General features: G+C 35.9%; 1 protein-coding gene across 4 annotated transcripts in view; it reads left to right on the forward strand.

The window, feature by feature from the left end:
* Nucleotides 1-19,690, forward strand: part of LOC144366766 (estradiol 17-beta-dehydrogenase 11-like) — a 92,566-nt gene that overhangs the window by 67,987 nt on the left and 4,889 nt on the right. The window contains exon 6 of one of the 4 annotated variants that reach the window (XM_078021572.1): nucleotides 8,297-10,185. The exons of 2 other annotated variants lie outside the window; for them this stretch is intronic. In XM_078021572.1, coding sequence (XP_077877698.1) covers nucleotides 8,297-8,315 — 19 coding nt within the window. In that variant the 3' untranslated portion in view covers nucleotides 8,316-10,185. Of the gene's footprint in view, nucleotides 1-445; nucleotides 5,122-8,296; nucleotides 10,186-19,690 lie in introns of those variants that run through there. One more of the 4 variants, XM_078021570.1, reaches the window with a different exon arrangement.

Here is a 19,690-nt window from a genome sequence, read left to right on the forward strand (position 1 = left end):
AGAAGTGACTTAACCATACAATTCATATAAAATAAATGCAAACAAGAAATAAAAATATGGAAAAAGTTCTGATCTCATTAACAGTAAAGAAATACAAATTTAAATGCCTATAAGATATGGTTTTTACCTATTAAATGTAAAGCTCTTTTTTCTTGGTGCTGGGAATTAAACCCAGAGCTTCATGCAAGTTAAGCATGCCCCAGATTACACCCCAAACCCCAATTTTTTTTCACTGCTGCAATAGACACATTAGCTTTAGTCTTAAGTGAAAATCAACTCCCATCAGAGTCAGAATTATGAGGTGGGCTTGCATTTGTAAGTGAACTGAAGACCTTCTTGGAAAAGAATGTATTCTAAAGAAAAAATTAGTAATAATTTAGCCCAGTAAAATAACAATTTAATAGGTACAATCTTATATGCCTATAATCTTTGTCTTTCAAACCAGTTTGAACTTCTACAGAGGAAGAGAGAAGCTTTACAGAAAAAAAAGAAAGAAAGAAAGAAAGAAAGAAAGAAAGAAAGAAAGAAAGAAAGAAAGAAAGAAAGAAAGAAAGAAAACCTGAAAGAGCAATTTCATTGACATTTTTAAACCATTGGAACACACCAGCACAGCTTCAATCCTGTTAGAATGACACACTGGGAGACAAGACATCCTCCTACACTCCACATGGAACAACTCTGAAGCTTCACATCTTAGCTGTTGGACTAGGCAAAGCCAGTCAGAAGGAAGTAAGCATATAAGCCTAAGAGTGAGAGCCCCAGCATACTTAGAAACACTCGGTGATGGGGCTTAGGGAGAAATTCCAAAATGTCTAAGATCCCAAATCAGCTAGCAAGGAAGACAAAAGGCAATGTTGAAATTAGCAGTTGTTAAAATGACCCCTTTCTGTTTCCATAAGGTAGTGAGGGCTGTGATAAGCTAAGATTAAATCATTATCCAAAGTCAGCAAAAGTGCAGCAAGTCTTATACCCTGCTACACTGTTGGTAGGAAGTGAAATGAGAACAAGTGTCTCAGAAAACTATTTTGCAAATCTTTCTAGAGCACTTTTAAATTTTAATTTTTCTGTTGCTTTTAAGATAAGGTCCCCCCATGTTGCTCATGGGCTCAAGTCATGACTCAGCTTCCCTAGTAGAGGAGACTATAAGTATGCAATCATCACACCAGCTTAACCTTTTTTCACACATTTCCCCTTTCTCTCCCCACACACACTTTCTCTTTTTCTTCCTTCATTTTTCTTTTCATTTCTTCTTTTCCTTTCCGTTCCTTTCCTCTTCTCTCCTCTTCTCTTCTCCTCCCACCAATACTGGAGATCCAATCCACTGAGCTACCTCTCCAGTCCTTTTTGAGACAGTGTCTAGCTAAGTTGCTGAGGGTCTTACTAAATTGTTAAGACTGACCTCAAACCTGAGATCCTCCTGCCTCAGTCTCCTGGATCACTGAAATTGCAAGAATGTGCCACCACACAGAGCTTAGAATCTCTTAACCATGAAACACACAGGATATTGAACTGAATAAAAAAAAAGATAAAGTCATAGCTGGAAATTTTTAACTGAAGGATTTTTCTTTCCCAAAATTATATTGTTGCTCTGTAGCTAGCTGAGAATCCATTGGATCCATCAGAGTCATTATCTTTGGGGGAACAGAAATTCATTACAAGCTTGAATGTCTCTTTAACTCAGAGAAAGTTTAACACCCTGAAGCAAAGAACCTTTGATACAAACAAGTAGGGCCACTTAGAGAAAAAAAATATTTTATTTTGAATTAATAAAAAGGAACATGATTAGAAAATTCAGGCAGTATCTAGAAGACCAGAGTTTAGAGATTACAAAAGTTAATCACAGAATGAAATATAATGCAATATTTAACATAAGGTTAAATATTGGTCAATTTCCTGCCTGATAAAAAGGAAGAAGAAAAATTCCTTTTCTGGGAATCTCTATTCTACAGGGAAGAGCCTGGAGAAAGAGGGAAAGAAAAAAAAAATCAGACATAGGAAGAGTCCCTGAGGGGACTGTCCTCCTTCCTGTCCGTTGAAAGGCTCTGACCCCTTTCCAAGTAGTTCTCATAATATCAGAAAAGAAAGTCCTTTTGTTAGACTTCTTTCACAGAATCAGTGAGGAACCACTTTCAGAATACCTGCCGATAATACAAGGTCGCTGAAGAAGGGTATGAATGTCAGTGAGTCAGGACTAGAGAGGACTGAAGAGCGGGGGCACCCCCATACCCCCACAGTCCCCATATTCACTGAAATGGTCATGGAAAGGAACGAGGCACAATGAGGCAGCCAGCATACCGGAGAGAGAGAAGTAGGAGAAGAACACAGCAAAGGATGAGAAGGCCCCATACTAAAGCCAGGGGCAGCTGGTTCTCAGCAGCAGAGAAAGATGACCAAACTGGCACCATGTACTTTGCTCAGGGCCCAGAACAAACCCACAAGCAAACTCCAGGCAAGGTAAAACTTTATAGCCAGGAAGGATTCAAAGATCACAAAAGACCAGATACCTCTCCTTTGTTGGCAGAGTGGATTAGAATGAGCTCCCTAAATTCCCAGAAACACCACAGGGAGGGAGGGAGGGAGGTTGGATGGATAGGAGAAACCTTGAGAGTGAAAAACAGCCCTGAAAAGGAGTCTAAACTTTGACTGTAATGATAACCTAGAAGAGACAGGATTGCACTGAACTGCCAACAAACTGACTTCAGTTACAGAAAAATTTTAAGTTACACTTTATCCAACCAAAATGTGATGATAAATGTCAAAATTAAGACCTCTCTATATAATGCAACTTTTGCCTATCCAGAGTTTAATTTCTCTTCTGAGAAAAGCATCTCTAAATTCCTGCTACAGATCTCCCTGAAGCGTCCTGGGTCCTATTTTTTTAAGGCCTGGGTGTTTTTTTATTTTGTCGTCTGCCAAGAAATTCCTTTCCTTCTGTAAGTTTGAAACTGGGTCAGTTTCGCCTATTTTCACTACAGAAGCCAGGCTGACATTAAATATATAATCCCAATTTCATAAATGCACTTGCGTATGCTGGCGCATGCACACACACACACACACACACACACACACACACACACACACATTTACACATACATGTCTATGGGCAGAAAATTATCAGAAAAAAGAATGAAATATTAGTGATAATTATATCTGGATAATAGAATTACAAAGCATTGTTATTTTCTTCTACGCTTTTAAATTTTCTAGCATTCAATAATTTAAAAAAAATTTTGTTATGCCCAGAATCAAATCCAGATCTCCCCCAGTTCTATGCAGAGTGCTATACCACTGAACCATATCCTCAGCCCATATGTTTCTAAATCTCCTATTCTCCATAAGGTCTATGCATTGTATTTTTAATCAGAGAGAGAAAAAATAACATCAGGAGACATTACATTAAAATAAGATGTCATAAGCTTTGTCATTTTAATAACAGCAAATTCTGGTACAGACAGCAGGTGCAAACACTGTAGACCAGTGTGGTGTAATGGAAAGACTATTAGAGAGCCTGGACAAGCTGTGCGATGTTTAATAAGTATTTCAAACTCTTTGAACCTCAATTTTCTTTCATCTATAAAATGAAGGGTTAAACTCCCCATGATATATATCACTGACCCACAACCACAACCTTGCTCAGTTTCCACCTCCCAACATCTCTCAGACACATATGTGACAAGACAAAACATCCCAATTATGCCAGTGAAAATTTTAACTTTCAGAGAACTTCCAGGTAAACACTATAGACACTGTTTGTTTTCCTTCGGAGTCCAAAGAATAATACCATCACTTCTATGGTCTCTGTCTTAACTTCGTGCCACCTCTGTCACAAGGAATATGTTACAAGCTAGCATTGCCTGTTACCAAAAAGAGAAGGCACTTAGTGCTTAGCCTTGACATCAATCCCAGATCCTTTCTAAGAACCCAAATACTGTCATGTTGGATGGCACCCTGGCTCCTGCTACCCTGAGCAGACTGCCCCTTCCCACAGTTGGTCATCAGAACCAAAGAAGGCAGGAAAGGGCTTGTGAAGCAGTTTTAGTCACAAAGCCAAACAAGCCCAAAGCAGTGTGGTGCAATCTCACCCACATGCTCAGTCTATCCAAGTGGAGAGAGCTGGATGGAGCCCTGGAGAAATAGGTACACATAAAAGGGTGAAGCAGGGATGGAGCTGTGGAAATAATGACTACAAGCAACTCTTATATGTGTTCAAAAGTAACCATGACATTATCAATTTCTCAGATGTACTTTTTTCTTCTATTCTTGTATCCATGCTTTGCAACTTCCTCTGGGAATTTTGTTGCGCTTCCCATAATACATAATGTCTGAAAGTCCTTCCTGGCTTGCTGAGGACAAATTCTCCATGCACCAGATGTGAGACTCAACCCCACGTCTGAAGAGACGCCTAATCACAGGGCTGTAAGGAAAACATCAGCCTGAAGCTCTTTAATTCTGTGTCATAAAATCTACTGCTCTTTATTCTGTTCATCTTTATTTCAAAGCCAAGGAGGAGAAATGGGATGGAAATGGACTGGATAATCTATTCCAAGAAAAAATTTAAATTTTAAAACATTAAAAAGAGAACTAACATCTAAATACAGAAAAGTACAATTAAGCACACTTGCAACCCTGGCAAATACACTAAGGGGAGTGTAAGGGAATAAGACTGTGTGGGAGTCAAGCCCAGTCCAAAGAAAACAGGAACAGGAATGCTTCAAGATGGGATCTAAAGAGATGAAGTGAGTCACTAACTGAAGAAGGGAAAGGAGAACAGAAAACACCAGAGGAAAAAGTCAGGCCACTAAAGAAAGAAAAATAAACAAACCAAAAAAAAAAAAACATAAATAGCAGTGAGAAAATTTAAAGAAGGAAAAAAACAAAATAAGAATAAATAAAATATCTCCACAGTGGTATCTTTTAGATTCCTTCAATAGAAATGTCATTTAAGCTAAGACTGAAGAAGAGCAAAAATGTAGAAATGGGGATTTGCCTCTGCAGGATTTAGTATTGTTGATGGGGAGGGAGAGAATGAAGAATGTGGGAGGGAGAGATGCAAGAGTCTAATTAGAAGGTTGTCACCCCCAAAGAATGCCTGAGAAGCCTTTTTTTTTTTTTTTTTTTTTTTTTTTTTGGTACTGGGGACCGAATCCAGGGCCCTGTGTATAATAAACAAGCACTCCACTAATGAGCTACATCCCCAGCCCAAGTCATTATTCTTTTTTGGAGGGAGGGTACCAGGGACTAAACTCAGGGGTACTCACCACTAAGTCACATCCCCAGACCTATTTTGTATTTTATTTAGAGACAGGGTCTCATTGAGTTGCTTAGCACCCCGCTTTTGCTGAGGCTGGCTTTGAACTCTCAACCCTCCTGTCTCAGTCTTGTGAACCTCTGGGATTACAGGAGTGCGCAGCTGCGCCCAGCTCCTAAATCATTATTCTTAATCCAAGAATTCATGAATTGCCTTCCTAGTTCTTATTATTTTAATCTCTGAGCTGAAAATAATTTTCTAATATGAAGTAGAGGACTGGAAGGGAGATAACACAGAAATGTTAAAGATCTCTCAAATTTAAAACAAAAGATAATTAAATAGGGTGTGTTTTTTAAAAAATCATTTTAGAGGGAGTACAGATGAGGCTGCCATCACAGATTATGATAGTCACCGGCTACTAGCTATACTTACTGGAAATGTGGCAATATAGGAAGCCACAAACATCTAACTATTCATTTCTCTCTGCCCCTCCACCCACCCAGTGACTTCAAGTCACAAATATAGTTTTAATTCAGTGACTTTAAAGTATCACCTACTTGCACTCTCCACTTTCAAACTTTTTACCATAATTAGGGAGCAATGCAAGCTAACTTAATAAACAAAGAGAATACAAATAAATGTCACTTTGAGAGAAATATAGTTTAGTGATTATAAAAAGAGATCATTTCTACTTTGTTGCCAATGGGGATTTCTGGTACTGAGTCTATCTGATAAGCTTCAGAGACAATAATTCTATTGAACTATTGAAAGGAAGTTGTTATGACCAGATTGCTTCCTGTGGTGAACAAAGAAAGGGCCTTTGCTGACATGACACTTCATGCTTACAGACACAAGCTGGCAATACCCTCGTCTTTCAAAATTGAAAGTTGGTGAGTTGATTTTTTCGGTTTTGGGGTTTTTTTTCCATTTCACCATTTCAAGAGGAAACAAGATCTTTAGACTTGTTTCCTAAGGAGGAGTTGGAAAGGAAGGGAAAAAAAAAAAAAGGATGGGAGAAAGGGAAGGTGAAGCAAGAAGGGAAGAACAAAGGAAGCAAACAAGTAATGGAATAGCCAAATATTAAGTCACCAGACAATAAAGTAATAAAGGAGCCAAAAAGTATTACAAGGTTCATGTGTGTATAATGATAAGGCTAAGAACATAGGACAAGGCTCTTGCAGCCAAAGATACAGAGATACAAGGTTTTGAAATGAGTGCAGGAATATTGTTTACACGAAAACTTTTTTTGTTACTTATTTATTTATATATTTGCAGTGCTGGGGATCAATCAAGGGCCTGATACATTGGGTAAGCACTTTACCACTGAGCTGTCCCCAGCCTATCTAAAGGGGTAGAATCAATGTATCATGTTAAAGAACAAAATCCTGAGAGTGAGTACCTGAAATGAGATGCTTTCTCCCTGATATTCTTCCTTTATTTCTCTTTATCCTTGGTGTGGATGGGATCTTTGATAAGACTGAATAAAGAAGGCATTTCAGAGAGGAAGGGGGAAGGCTGAGGCAGATATGCTTCTTTCGTGTTTTGGGCCACAATGAAGAGACCTCAGAGGAATTAGTAAAATAGCAACTGAGGTTGCTGTCCTACAGCACAGTGCAGGACTCTATAGTAGTAAAAGAGAAAACAGACATGACAGGATAAGGATGTCTTTAAATGAAAAATTAAGCATGCTTGCTACATTTTCCATGGTGGGCAAATAGTGGAACCTCAAGAAATAGCAGGAACACTCTAATGGAAAAGAAGAAGAGAAGGGATGATAGAAAGAAGGAATGCTTTTCAGCACTTCAAATATTGTTTAGCTTCAACCCTGTTGTGATTTGGATGTGAGATGTCTTCCAGAAGCTCACATGTGAGACAATGCAAGAGGGTTCAGAGAAGAAATGATTGTGTTACAAGAGGCTTAACCCAGTCAGTGAATTAATCACCTGATGGGATTGATTGAGTAGTGACTGAAGCGGATGGGGTGTAGGGCATTGCGGGCATGGCTTTGGGGTATATGTTTGTATCTGGCTAGTGGACTCTCTATCTCTGCTTCCTGATCACTATGTGGGCTGGTTACCTCTATACTCCTCCAGCATGATGTTCTGCCTCACCTTGGGCCCTGAGGAATGGAGAAGGACTTCTATAGACTAAGACCTCTGAAACCATGAGCCCTCAGAAAACCTTTCCTCCTCTATAGTTGTGCTGTCTCAGCAGAAAAAAAAATGCCTAAATATATCCAAAGACAACAAGTACAAGTTCACATTTTTAAAAATTAGCCATCACTGCATATGCATTAGAGAGTATCTATATCATTCTTCCTTTGAAAGTAAAAACAAACCACTGTAATAGAATTGACTACACAATTTGAAGGACTCTGTGAAAAATGAAAATTCAGCACTCTTTGGTCAAAATTATTAAGAATTTCAAGATGCCAGAGACAGAGCCCTGAGCCAAACAAGAAGCCCTTCTGAGCACGGGTGCTTGATATTGTAAAATAACAGTCATGTGTCACATAATGTTTCAGTCAACAACAAACTGCATTTGTATCTGGCTAGTGGACTCTCTATCTCTGCTTCCTGATCACTATGTGGGCTGGTTACCTCTATATTCCCATAAGATACATTGCCTAGTGACTTCATAGCCGTTTTAGTTTGTGTATGATTAATCTATGATGTCCACACAATACTAAGCATACACTCTACCCCTGAGCTACACCCCCCAGTCCCCCAGCTTTTTATGATGAAATAATGGTATCACATTTTTAAAAAGTTATTTAAACTACAAAAAAATAGTAGGTTACCAAACACTCATTTTGTAATCATTATTATGGTTCACTTGCTTTTGTAATCCAACCTCTCAATTAATTTGATTTTGAAAATTTCAAGTTGTAGTTGAGTGAAGTAAAGATAGTCTGTGGAATTAAAAACTTAAGGTTAAAATTATTAGTAATGAATTCTCAGATAACTGAGGAACTACATTTTTATTCAGACAAAATATGACAAAGAACATAACATAAACACCAATTGTTCATTTTTCATTCTTTGACAGCAATCAGCTTGGACCATGAGGTGAACATGGGAAGAAGTTCACACACAGTGTAACAAGAAATAAGCATTAATGAAAATTCATTTTTATTTCCACTTACAAATATTTTATTTTAAATATTTGCAATTAAAAAGATTCTAGTGTCATTTTCTTTTTCTTTATTTAGTTATTTTCAGTACTGAATATTGAACCGAGGGGTTCTTTATCACTGAGTTATATTCCAGACCTTCCAAATCTTATTTTCAGACAGGATCTCACTGGATGCAGAGGCACCTCTAACTTGTAGTCTTCCTGCCTCAGCTCCCTGATTAGCTGAGATTACAGCCATGTGCCATCATGCCTAGCATATAACATTTTAAGTTTCTTTAGATGAAATAGTTTCCTCAAAAATATATCTCCACTGAAGAAGAGCATATTAAACAAAAAGGGAAATAAAAAAATACATAAGAGCTTTTCATGGAATTAAATAAATAAATCTTACAAATTATTATGTATGAATACATCAGGGATAGCTTTCAAGTCATTATGAGTACCTGTAGTATACATTTACTATCTATTTCAAAGATAAAAACTTCTCCTTGCAAATTTATACTGAACATCTTTCTCATAAACATTAAGATTATACCCAGGTGAACAATCCACTTAAGACTCAAGAGCACACAAAGATAAAACTATTATCATAACTCTGGAGGAGACTGGATCTTACAAAGAGATCTAATGGTATTAAAGCATGACAATTGATAGTTGTGTCTTTTGAGTGTGCTAGGTTTACAAGAATGAGTTAGCATTCAATATGCATCAGATAAAGAAATTGAGGTATATATATACAATGGAATATTACTCAGCCTTAAAAAAGAATGACATACATGGGGTTTTGTTCATGTGTGTGTGTGCTTTTCTTGTATGTCCCAGTTAGCTATGTTGAGATATACTCAAACTATTTATAATTTTTTGATTCTTAGTCATTTTCTCCAACTCTGATACTATTTTCCAAAAAAACACTAAACTGTACTGTACAGTTTAAAATTAGACTGCTTAAGGGATCAGTCTAGGCTTTGTTCTTGGTATTAAATCTATAGCAAACCAAGACATATCTGTTATCACTGTTCAATTTTTAAAGTGGATTTTCTTTTATGTTTAAAACTGTGAAAATAACATTTAATGTGTATAGAAACTTTGACAGGGCTGGGGTTGTGGCTCAGTGGTAGAGTGCTTGCCTGGCAAGTGTGAGGCACTGGGTTCAATCCTCAGCACCACATAAAAATAAATAAATAAAATAAAGGTATTGTGTCCATCTACAACTAGAATAAGAAGAGGAGGAGGAGGAGGAGGAGGAGGAAGAACAAACTCAAGGTGTGGAATAGCCTTATTTAAAAAAAAAAAAAGAAAGAAATTTTGACAATGTCCTTAGTAGTATGTGTTTATTGTAATACTTAACAATATTTGTTGTTCAAAATAATTTTACATTAAACTTTATAGAAAGGAAAAAAGAAGAAAAATAACTTTATGGCATTTGCTGGTAAATGGATAGAACTGGAGAATATCATGCTAAGCAATCTCAAAAAACAAAGACTGACTGTTTTCTCTGATATGTGGATGCTAATTCATAATGGGGAGGAGGGCGTGTTAGGGCAGAATAGAGATACTCTGGATTACACAGAGTGAAGGGAAGGGAGAAGGTATGGGAGTAGAAATGATGACTAGTGGAATTAATCGGATATTATTGCCCTATGTGCATATATGACTACAAAACCTGTATAACTCATCATGTACAGCCAGAAGAATGAGAAGTTATACTCCCTTTATGTATAATGTGTCAAAATACATTCTACTGTCATGTATAACTAATTGGAAAAAATTAAAAATAAAAATAAAAAATTAATACATAAAAATATGCATCAGAATTCATTTTTTTAAAATATACAGCAGCATTATACCAGTTGTGATGGACTAAGTGGAGTTTAAGTTACCAAAAAAAAAAAAATCTGTTTTTTTAAAGCAGAACTCTCAGTGTCAGGAGCTTAACACAATTGAAATTTAGTTCTTGTTCCTTTAAAGTCCCCTGAGGCGCACATGGCTCTGTGAGTTGGTTCACTTTCCAGGCTGCTTTGGTTTTATGGTACCTCCTTATCAGCACATGTTCCTACTAGTGCACTGGCAGGGGAAGAACGGACAGGGCAGGTAAACACTGGTAATAAATGTTTCCTTTGGAAAGTTACATGCATCACTTGTGCACACATTTCATGGGCCAAAACTGGGAGCAACTTCAAGAAGGCAGGTAAATACAATCTCCTTGTCTACCTAAAAGTAAAGAATTTGGTAAATACAGTAACATTATCCTTAATGTATTACAATTATTCATATTTGTAGTGTAGTTTAAACTTGTTCTTCTAATACTTATGGTAAAAACAACGGATAGTTAACCAAAATGCATATGTGTCCCACCAAATCAAACCATTTCATTGATATTATGGTGATTATTATTATCAGGTACTGGGGATTGAACCCAGGTCCTCATGTATGCAGAGTACATGTTCTATCACTGAGCTACATCTCCAACCTCATTATTAATATTATTTCATAAAAATTTGTGTTTTCTGTTATTTCATGATTGCATATTTGATGTAACAATGTTAATTTACCAATTGTGTTACACTTTTTGCCTGTGAATTAATTTCACTAGGCAAACTTAGATAAAAGAAAATTGGTTGTCATTTTAAGAACAGCCTTTATGCATATTTGTAGTAAAGCTTACCTCATAAATAATAGAGTTTTGTCAAAAATATCATTCCTAATTTTGAATTTTCACTAAAGTTAGTAAAATATACCTTTCAAAACATAGCATGAGTTTTCCTTTTCTGAAATATTCCCTTTCGACTTCATTGCCATGACAATTTGGGTCTGAATTTTGTTTTCATATGTTTAAATGTAGATATTTATTTTTCATGAATTTTGTCATTAAAAGATACTGATTAAAAATAATCTGAATGCATTAAATTACATCGTAAAAGAAACTAAGAGGAAAAATTTAGAAACATTAAAGGAGAGGACTTAAGAGAGGGAAAAAGAAAAGAACACTTAGAATCTCCTTGTTGGGAGATAATTCTTCATGCGTCTGTTGCATTTCTGCAAGTCCTATACGAAGAGAAACTGCTTTTTCTCCTGGATTATCTTTTCAAGGATTTTTGCATAAAGAACAACCTTGGAAGAAGAGCAAAGAGCAGGTTTGTTTGTTCCCCGACATAAAGATAATGTTTTCTTCCAGGGTAAAGATTAGGCAAGTTTGCTTGCAGCCCTTTTATAATGCTTTGGAGTTTCCTATGCTCAGAGTCCCTCAGTGATGAAACTCATCACAGGTACAACACTCACCTTGACTGCTGCACGTCACGTCCCTGAGACTTGTAAGGGAATGAATGGCGTGAACATGAAGCCTAAGCTGCCTGATATGCTGTGAGTAAAGTACTCTGACCCAGAAGTCTCACATCTTCTGCCAGTATCCACAAAACTGTGGCAAGCTAACTTGACAGGGTTTGGTAACAAGAATGGAATGCTGACAGTCATGGCCTTCTGGGAGAGAACAGGGCAGAGGATCCTAAGGTCTAAGTTAAGACTTACTTTTTAATTTAATTTTTTATTATTATTATTATTATTATCATCATCATCATCATCATCATCATCATCATCACCAGGGATTGAACCCAGGGAAGCTTAACCAATTACACCCCCAGCCCTTTTTTTAATTTTATTTTTTATTTTGTAACAGGGTCTTGCTAAGTTGTTGAGGCTGGCCTCAAACTTCTGATTGTCCTTCCTCAGCCTCCCAAGTCACTGGAATTATAGGCATGTGCTACCATGCCCAATTTGAATTAGGACTTTTTGAGAAAACTCCCTAAAATCTGGTAGTAAATACTCAATGGTGGTAGGCAAAGGCCAATGAGAAAAGGAAGGATCTCCCATTGTCCTACCTGTTCATGAATGTTTAGAGTCTGAGAGGCAAGAGATAAAGTTGAGAAAAGTCACATAAGTGGTATATTCGTTGTTGTTTGCTCTCTGCTGGAAAGAATGAGAAGGGACCAAGGAGTCCCCAAAGCTGATAATGAGCTTGAATAGTCCAAAAATATTGGAAATTAGTTTTGATTGAGCCACAAGAAGTCACCAGATTGGCCTCTTCTACTCAGTTTCGTGACAGGAAGCAATGTACAGATTCAAATGAAATGATTTGTTCAGGGTTTGCAGTAGTGATGTCATGCTAATATGACCTTACCTTCTGGGGTGTCATCCACTCCTGATCTTCCCTCAGTTTAAAAAAAAATGTTCCTTCTCTTCTGACTATCTCTTAAATTAGGAATTCTTAAGAGAAATAGAGAGGAGAAGAATGCAGGAAGCAGGAATGGGGTGGGTGGTCATGAGTCTTTAATGGAAAGTATTTGGACTGCCACAATTAGAGGTAGCCTGAGATTTTCATATTTTCAAAAGGAAATAGTTGAAAATGAACAAGGGTAATTGTCTTACATTCTTAAATCTTCCTGGGTTTCATCCTTTGATGTCTGTTCCTTCTTCATTTTTAGATATATAATTTTATTCACATTCTAGAAGCTATTTACATGGATATGGTTCCCAAGTCTGTATCTTCAGTTCTAACTTATCTATATTCAAGTTGTAGACCAACTTTTCAAATGCTTGTGAACTTGTCTATCTTATAGATATTTCAGCCTAATATACTTTTCCCCCCTGATGCTGAGAATTGAACCCATGAGTGCTATACCATGGAGGTACAATTCCAACTCTTTCCATTTTTTGAGACAGGTTCTCGCTAAATTGCCCAAGATGACTTCAAATTTGTAATCCTTCTGCCTCAGCCTCCCAAGCCACTGGGGTTACAGGAATGTGCCACTACTCCTGCCTCTTTTTTGCAACACTGGGGATTGAACTCAGGACCTTGTGTGTGCTAAACAAGCAGTCTACCACTGAGCTATATCCATTTTATTGTATTCTGAGACAAAGTCTCACTAAGTTGCAGAAGTTGGCCTCTAACTTTTGATCCTCCTACCTTAGCCACCTAAGTAGCTGGGATTACAGGTATGTACTACCATGCCCCATCTCTAATACAAGATTTTAAAAAAAAACTGAAATGATCATTTTTTTCTTAAATCTTCACATCACATTCAAAGGAACCAACATTCTGAGCTCTCGCCAAGCAAGAGCCTGATTCTGAAGTGGCTCCCCTTCTTAAATACACACACACACACACACACACACACACACACACACACACACACACATTCAAATCCTATCAATATTATTTCAGACATATATAAAAAACCTGACCATTTTCTTCCTTTTTACAGCTACTAATTCAATTCAGGCTCTTATTTCTGTCCTTGACTACTGCCATATCTTGTCTCTCCCCATCAGTCTTTCCTGTAATTCATCTTTTTACATGCCTGTCATATTTATTTTCTTATCAAATAAATGTGATTATACACTTCCCTTTGTTTAATGATCTCCCCCGATTTCCCACTAGCTGCCCTATGAAGTCTTGTCTGAGTACAGTGCTCTTCCTGATGCAACCCCAATATACTGCTTCAATTTCATTTCCTTCCTCTTTTCACCACAACCCTGAGCTCCAAACCACAGTGAACTTCTCACATATCTTTTCAAAATTCCATGCTTTTGTACATTTTGTTCTCTTTGCCTGAAACGCCCTTTCTCCTCTTCTGTATATAGCTAATTCTCATTCTGTATTCAAGACTACTCAACAATCACCACCACTCCCAGTCCCCATCAAGTCATCCTGAACTTTCCAATGGTCTACCACTGCATTTATTTCTGCATATTCATTTTTCTGTGCATTTGCCTCTTCCACTAAACTGAATTTGTTGAGTACAGATGATAAATTTTTCACTTTTGTATCCTGAGTGCCAAACAGAACTTCTTGAATATGGCTAAATAAATGATTTATTGGCTTTGTAACTTAATTTCTGATGCTAAATTATGGTAGTTTATATATTTTTCATAATCTATATTATGTAAATTTCAATATTTAAACTCTTCATTTTTTGACTACCTTCATTTTGGTTATTTAAATATATAAATGAACTGTCACATAAGAAAGAAAACAAATTTTGTTCCTTACTAAAAGTGCGAGAAGGGAGAATAGGAAAATATTAGCTAATTTAAGGTTGAATAAGACATATGAATTATGTTTGCATCCCTTAGGGTCACAAAAAATTTTTTTAAAATGTGACCATTTGGCTAGATAAGAATGCATTACTAATGACATCATCCCTTAAAATATAAGGAATCCATTAATAAATAAAGGTGTTCTGTGTGTGTGTGCATGCGTGTGTGTGTGTGTGTGTTTGTGTGTTTGTGTGTGTGGTGCCTGGGTCTTACATATGCTGGGCAGTTGCTCTACCACTGAATGGTATCCAGTCTAAAATAAAGGGTTTTAATTTGAAGATCCCAAGAGATTATTCCAGCTACTAAGATTACATTCTGTTTAAAGTGTGGACTTCAATAGTTTGAGCCATAGCATTTTAAAGCCTATTACATTTTTTTTCTGGTCATTTTATCAAAATGAAATAACTTCTGTGCTGTCTCAGAAACACTTGGGTGGGAAATCAGGGGCAAGGAACAATCCATGCAAAGGGATGAGAAAAGAGAATAGAATGTCTTTCATTTTTGTTACTCTTCCTTTTATTTAAAATTTTTTTAATTTAAATTTATTTTTTAACTGACATTAAAACATAAAAAGTTTACACATTTATGTGGCACCATATGATGTTTCAATACACATACACATTTAAATCTAGGTAAACATATCTATCATCTCAAACATTGTTATTTTTTTTCCCCAGTACTGGGGATTGAACTTAGAGTCACTCTATTCCCAGTCTTTTTTTTTTTTTTTAAATTTTGAGATAGGGCTTCACTAAATTGCTGAGGCTAACTTCAAACTTGTGAGCCTCCTACCTCAGCCTTCTAGATTCTGTGATTACAGGCCTGTGCCACTGCCACTGCACAGGGCTTGACAGTGAGCTTTTATTCATCCTTCCTCCTCTCCAGGTAAAACATTTTGAATATACCTTTGTTGAACTGTATTAAATGGAATGCTTTATTCTCACTTTACAAAATTTTAGATGAGATTCTAATAAACCTCATTCACTGATTATCTGATATAATAAAATATAACACATGTTATATATGTGCACCTAAAAGAATAAAATGCTTATTTTTACCCTTATGTAAGATTTCGCAAAAATAGGAAAATATTTCCAGACAACCCTGGGGAGAAGAACCTGCAAAGTAATTGCCGATTTAGTCTTCCAGGATGAAAAGAGGTTTTTTTCTGTCAACTGAAAGAGATAATACATAAAACAGACACTAGAGAAAGGAGAAATATTTTTGTTTCTCAGAACAGAGAGCTGTGATTGCAAGAAATTAGATGCTGAGCAAAGCAAAAATATGTTTGTTTATTTGTTCATGAAGCCCTTTCAAGTCTGGGATGCAAAAAAGAGTAACTAAACCAAAAGATAACTTGGAAAATATCTCCCAGAGTCTTAAAAATCTTTAAAACTTTAAATTTAACAATGTGGAAAATAAGAACCACTTTCATAATGCTGGCAAGAAAATCAGGTTATAAGATGCCTTTAAAATGTCATGCTCAGCTTGAACTCTACTGTAACCTCCCTGACTTTTATTTTTCTGAGTAGGTTGGGCAGTGAAACCCATAAGATTTGCCCTCTGGGACAGAGCCATTTTAAATACAGTGCTCTTCCTACTCATCAGACACAAGAAAGCAGTGAATCATTCATCTTCTAACCAAAATTAAGCTGGTTAATTGCATGGCTGTCAACCTTGACAGTTAATGTTGACATTAAAAATTTGGGATAAAGGATAAATGCATTTTTAACAAAAGAAATATGAAGTGGACCATTAATGAAATTCTGAGTGAAACCAAATCTTTTTCTTCTTCTGTTCTAAAATGGCAATAGCAAATGCTTTAAAGATGCATTACTACTTGTTTTCCAGTCTGTGTTTTTCTTGACCACAACCACTATAGGATATAATAATTCTAAAATAACAGGCTCCCAAGTTATGTTATTGTAGACTAGTTTTACAGCCCAACCCATCACAAAATAAACATCGGTGATGAATTGTTCCCATGAACTAACAGAAGGAAAGCCTACTGATCGTCACTAAAAACTAGTACACTGTTTAAAAAAACCAAAGAAAGCTGGAGACATGAGAATTTCTTTGCTAATTTATGTCATCTAAGACTTTGCCCAACTGAGCAATCAATTCATTAGAAAATAATGTCTCAAGAATCTTATTGGCTCTAGTTGTTATCATTCACAAACTACTTAGAATTTAATATATTCCAAAAGATAAAATAGTTCATTCACTTAGCACAAGCTGTTATAGTGAATGCAATTATAAGCTATTTAGTTTCAGCTAGATTTAGGCAACTAATATTTCTCTTATTACAGAACATAGAGGTGACTGATTCATCAGAACTTTTTTTTTTCATATTAGTCATCTGGCATCGAAGAAACTTAATTTGACAGGGTGGGGGGGATGGTGCAATAGGAATCACATTTCTGTAAATGAAATTGCTGTTTTCATATACTCCTCCTGTTGGCTCCTAAATTCAGGCACTTTAGAGAAACATGCTTCCCTTGATTCAATGCCCTAACTCAGATATAATTTGATAACATCTTTATGATGCTAAATGGTTACAACAAATTAAATGTTCATTTCATGTACCCCCAAGAAGCTCTTCTATACACTGTCATTTGTTTTAAATACTTGATTATCTCACTGACACATACAGAGGTGAGACAAAAAATAAATAAAATATGTATTTAAAATTCTACATAGCCATAATTTTCACTGTTGTTACTTTCTTTTCGTTTTCTAAGTGCTGGGGACTTAGCCCAAGGCCTCAATATATTAGGCAACCACGCTACCACTGAGATATACCCCCAGCCTTACTAGTTATAATTTTGATTTTCAAATTACTATTCCTTTGATTCATCTATTAGCCTAGGTTGACAACTTAAATATAGAACAAATAAATAAACACGTTCATAAACCAATTAATAAATTTTAATTCACATAAATCCAAGGGATATAAATTCATATTTGATGTTTCAGAATATTTCCACTAATAACAACTGCAGTGTTAATGGTAAGGCTTTGTACTTAGTATGGCATCTTTCATGTTTGGGCTTCTGAAACCCTTTATGGGCCTTAATGAATTCTCACCACACCCCTAGAGACAAGTTGGTATTATTATCCCCTCTTTAGAGTTGCGGAAATGGAGACAAAAAGAGATTAGAATGAGATTTGCTCAGTGACATAGAATAAATCAGAGATGCATTCAGTGTGAGCTGCAAAACTACTCACATATAAACATACTGTTGACTTCTTCATTTCTCTTTCTTATCAGTATGAATGTTTTAACATCCTCAACTCAAAATGTTTCTCACTTGGCTACATAGTTAAGTTTAATCACTTTTTCACTTTGAAAATTTTTAATTTCCTCGTTGAAGATTTATTTTGTTGCTCTTTTTTGCAAAATGGATTTTTGACATGATTTTGACATATTACGATCAAATAGGCCGATAAGTATCCTGAGGAAATTAGAATATGTATTACTTATGATTAGATACAAAACTTTCAGGAAATGTGCAACATACAGTCTCAGGTCATTTATAGGGATATTTTAAGGCCTACACAGGCCATTCGCCTAGAAATCTTTGTGGTAATATTATTATGATAGAACCTCATGAAGTGACTCACATTGGCTTGTTCAGGCTTGTGTTCTTGTGAACTGAAGACCTGCCATAAACCCAGTTACAACTAGTTTCTCTGCTTTTGCATTATGCCTCACATGGACTACTAAAATAAATCTACATATTCTTTTTTCTATGAGAGTTCAGTGGCAAATGTCTTCTATGAAGCAAAATTTAAAAGATACTTTTTGTTGTTATTGTTGTTTGTTTTTGATGGTGATGGAATGGAATGCATGCCCATACACTATATCACTGAGCTACAACCTCAGCCTAAAGATGCTTTTATTCTATCATTCTCCTTTTTTTTTTTTTTTTTGGTGAAGTCCCCAAAAGGTTTATTTATTTATCTATTTATTTATTCATATTTAAATTTCATTTATTTATTAGTTATAATTGGACACAATACCTTTATTTTACTTATTTATTTTTATAAGGTACTGAGGATTGAACCCAGCACCTCATACATGCTAGGTGAGCAATCTACTGCTGAGCCACAATCCTGGCCCCAAAAAAGTTTATTTTTAAGCTTAGCCAAATCCATTTGCTTTAATGTTTCACTCCCACCATGACTAGCAACACTCTTTCAGAGATAATACTCTCTTTCCAAAGAAATTATCCAAAATCACAGAATTTAAAACGTATTTAAACATCTGGAAGGTAACACTGTTGTAGAATGCCTGTTTAGCTTCCACAAGGCCCTAGGTTCAATCCCCAACACAAAACACAAAAAATTAATTTCTCCTTGTCTAGATGAATGCTTGTTTGGGAGGTATTTCTATGATAGGATTTATTCCAAGCTTGGATTCCTTATGCTGTTTGGTTTTCTTATGATGCCCTACTCTCCTAAATTGTATCCAATCATGATACAGCAAATGTCTCTCCCCTGCTCTCTTTTTCCTTCTCTTTCCAAAGATGTCTCTCTTTCCTCTGTTCTACTTTGGATAATTTGTATAAAATAAAAGGCAAAAACAATCTTTGAAGAAAAGGTAAAAACACAACATTTTAGTTTTGAAACTACACTGTTCAAATATCTTAAGTTTCATCTCTCATACCCAGTCATCTTTCTTACAAAACGAGCCAATTTTTATTTAGAATATTAAAGTTGTGACTTCAGAAAAAAAATATTGTTTTAAAGTTCTGGTAAATTAAATCATTGTGAACATAAATGTCTTACTTAAACACATATGCATACTTTAGAAGAAATGACACAATTTTCAATACAAATTAATAAAAATGCAGTGTGTGTGTGTGTGTGTGTGTGTGTGTGTGTGTGTGTGTGTGTGTATTACTGGGAATTGAACCTGGCCCTGTGCATGCAAGGCAAGTACTGTATTGTTAACTTATATTCCGAATCCATAAATGAACAATTTACTCAAAGTTTTAGGATCAGAATCAAATTAAAATCTGTTGTTAGCAAACCTCAACTGGTGGAAATTTTCAACATTTTCCAAAGTCCACCACTGTGAACCCATAATGTTTGTACATTTTACAAATCACATTTTTCTTTTAAAATGAAAGTAAGTTCTATTTTTCTCAAGAGAGTTTTCAAAAGAAAGACCCATCTTATTTCAATATTTATTACACTTATAATGGAATT

Source organism: Ictidomys tridecemlineatus, chromosome 9, assembly GCF_052094955.1.
Source record: "Ictidomys tridecemlineatus isolate mIctTri1 chromosome 9, mIctTri1.hap1, whole genome shotgun sequence".
Taxonomy (NCBI): Eukaryota; Metazoa; Chordata; class Mammalia; order Rodentia; family Sciuridae; genus Ictidomys; species Ictidomys tridecemlineatus.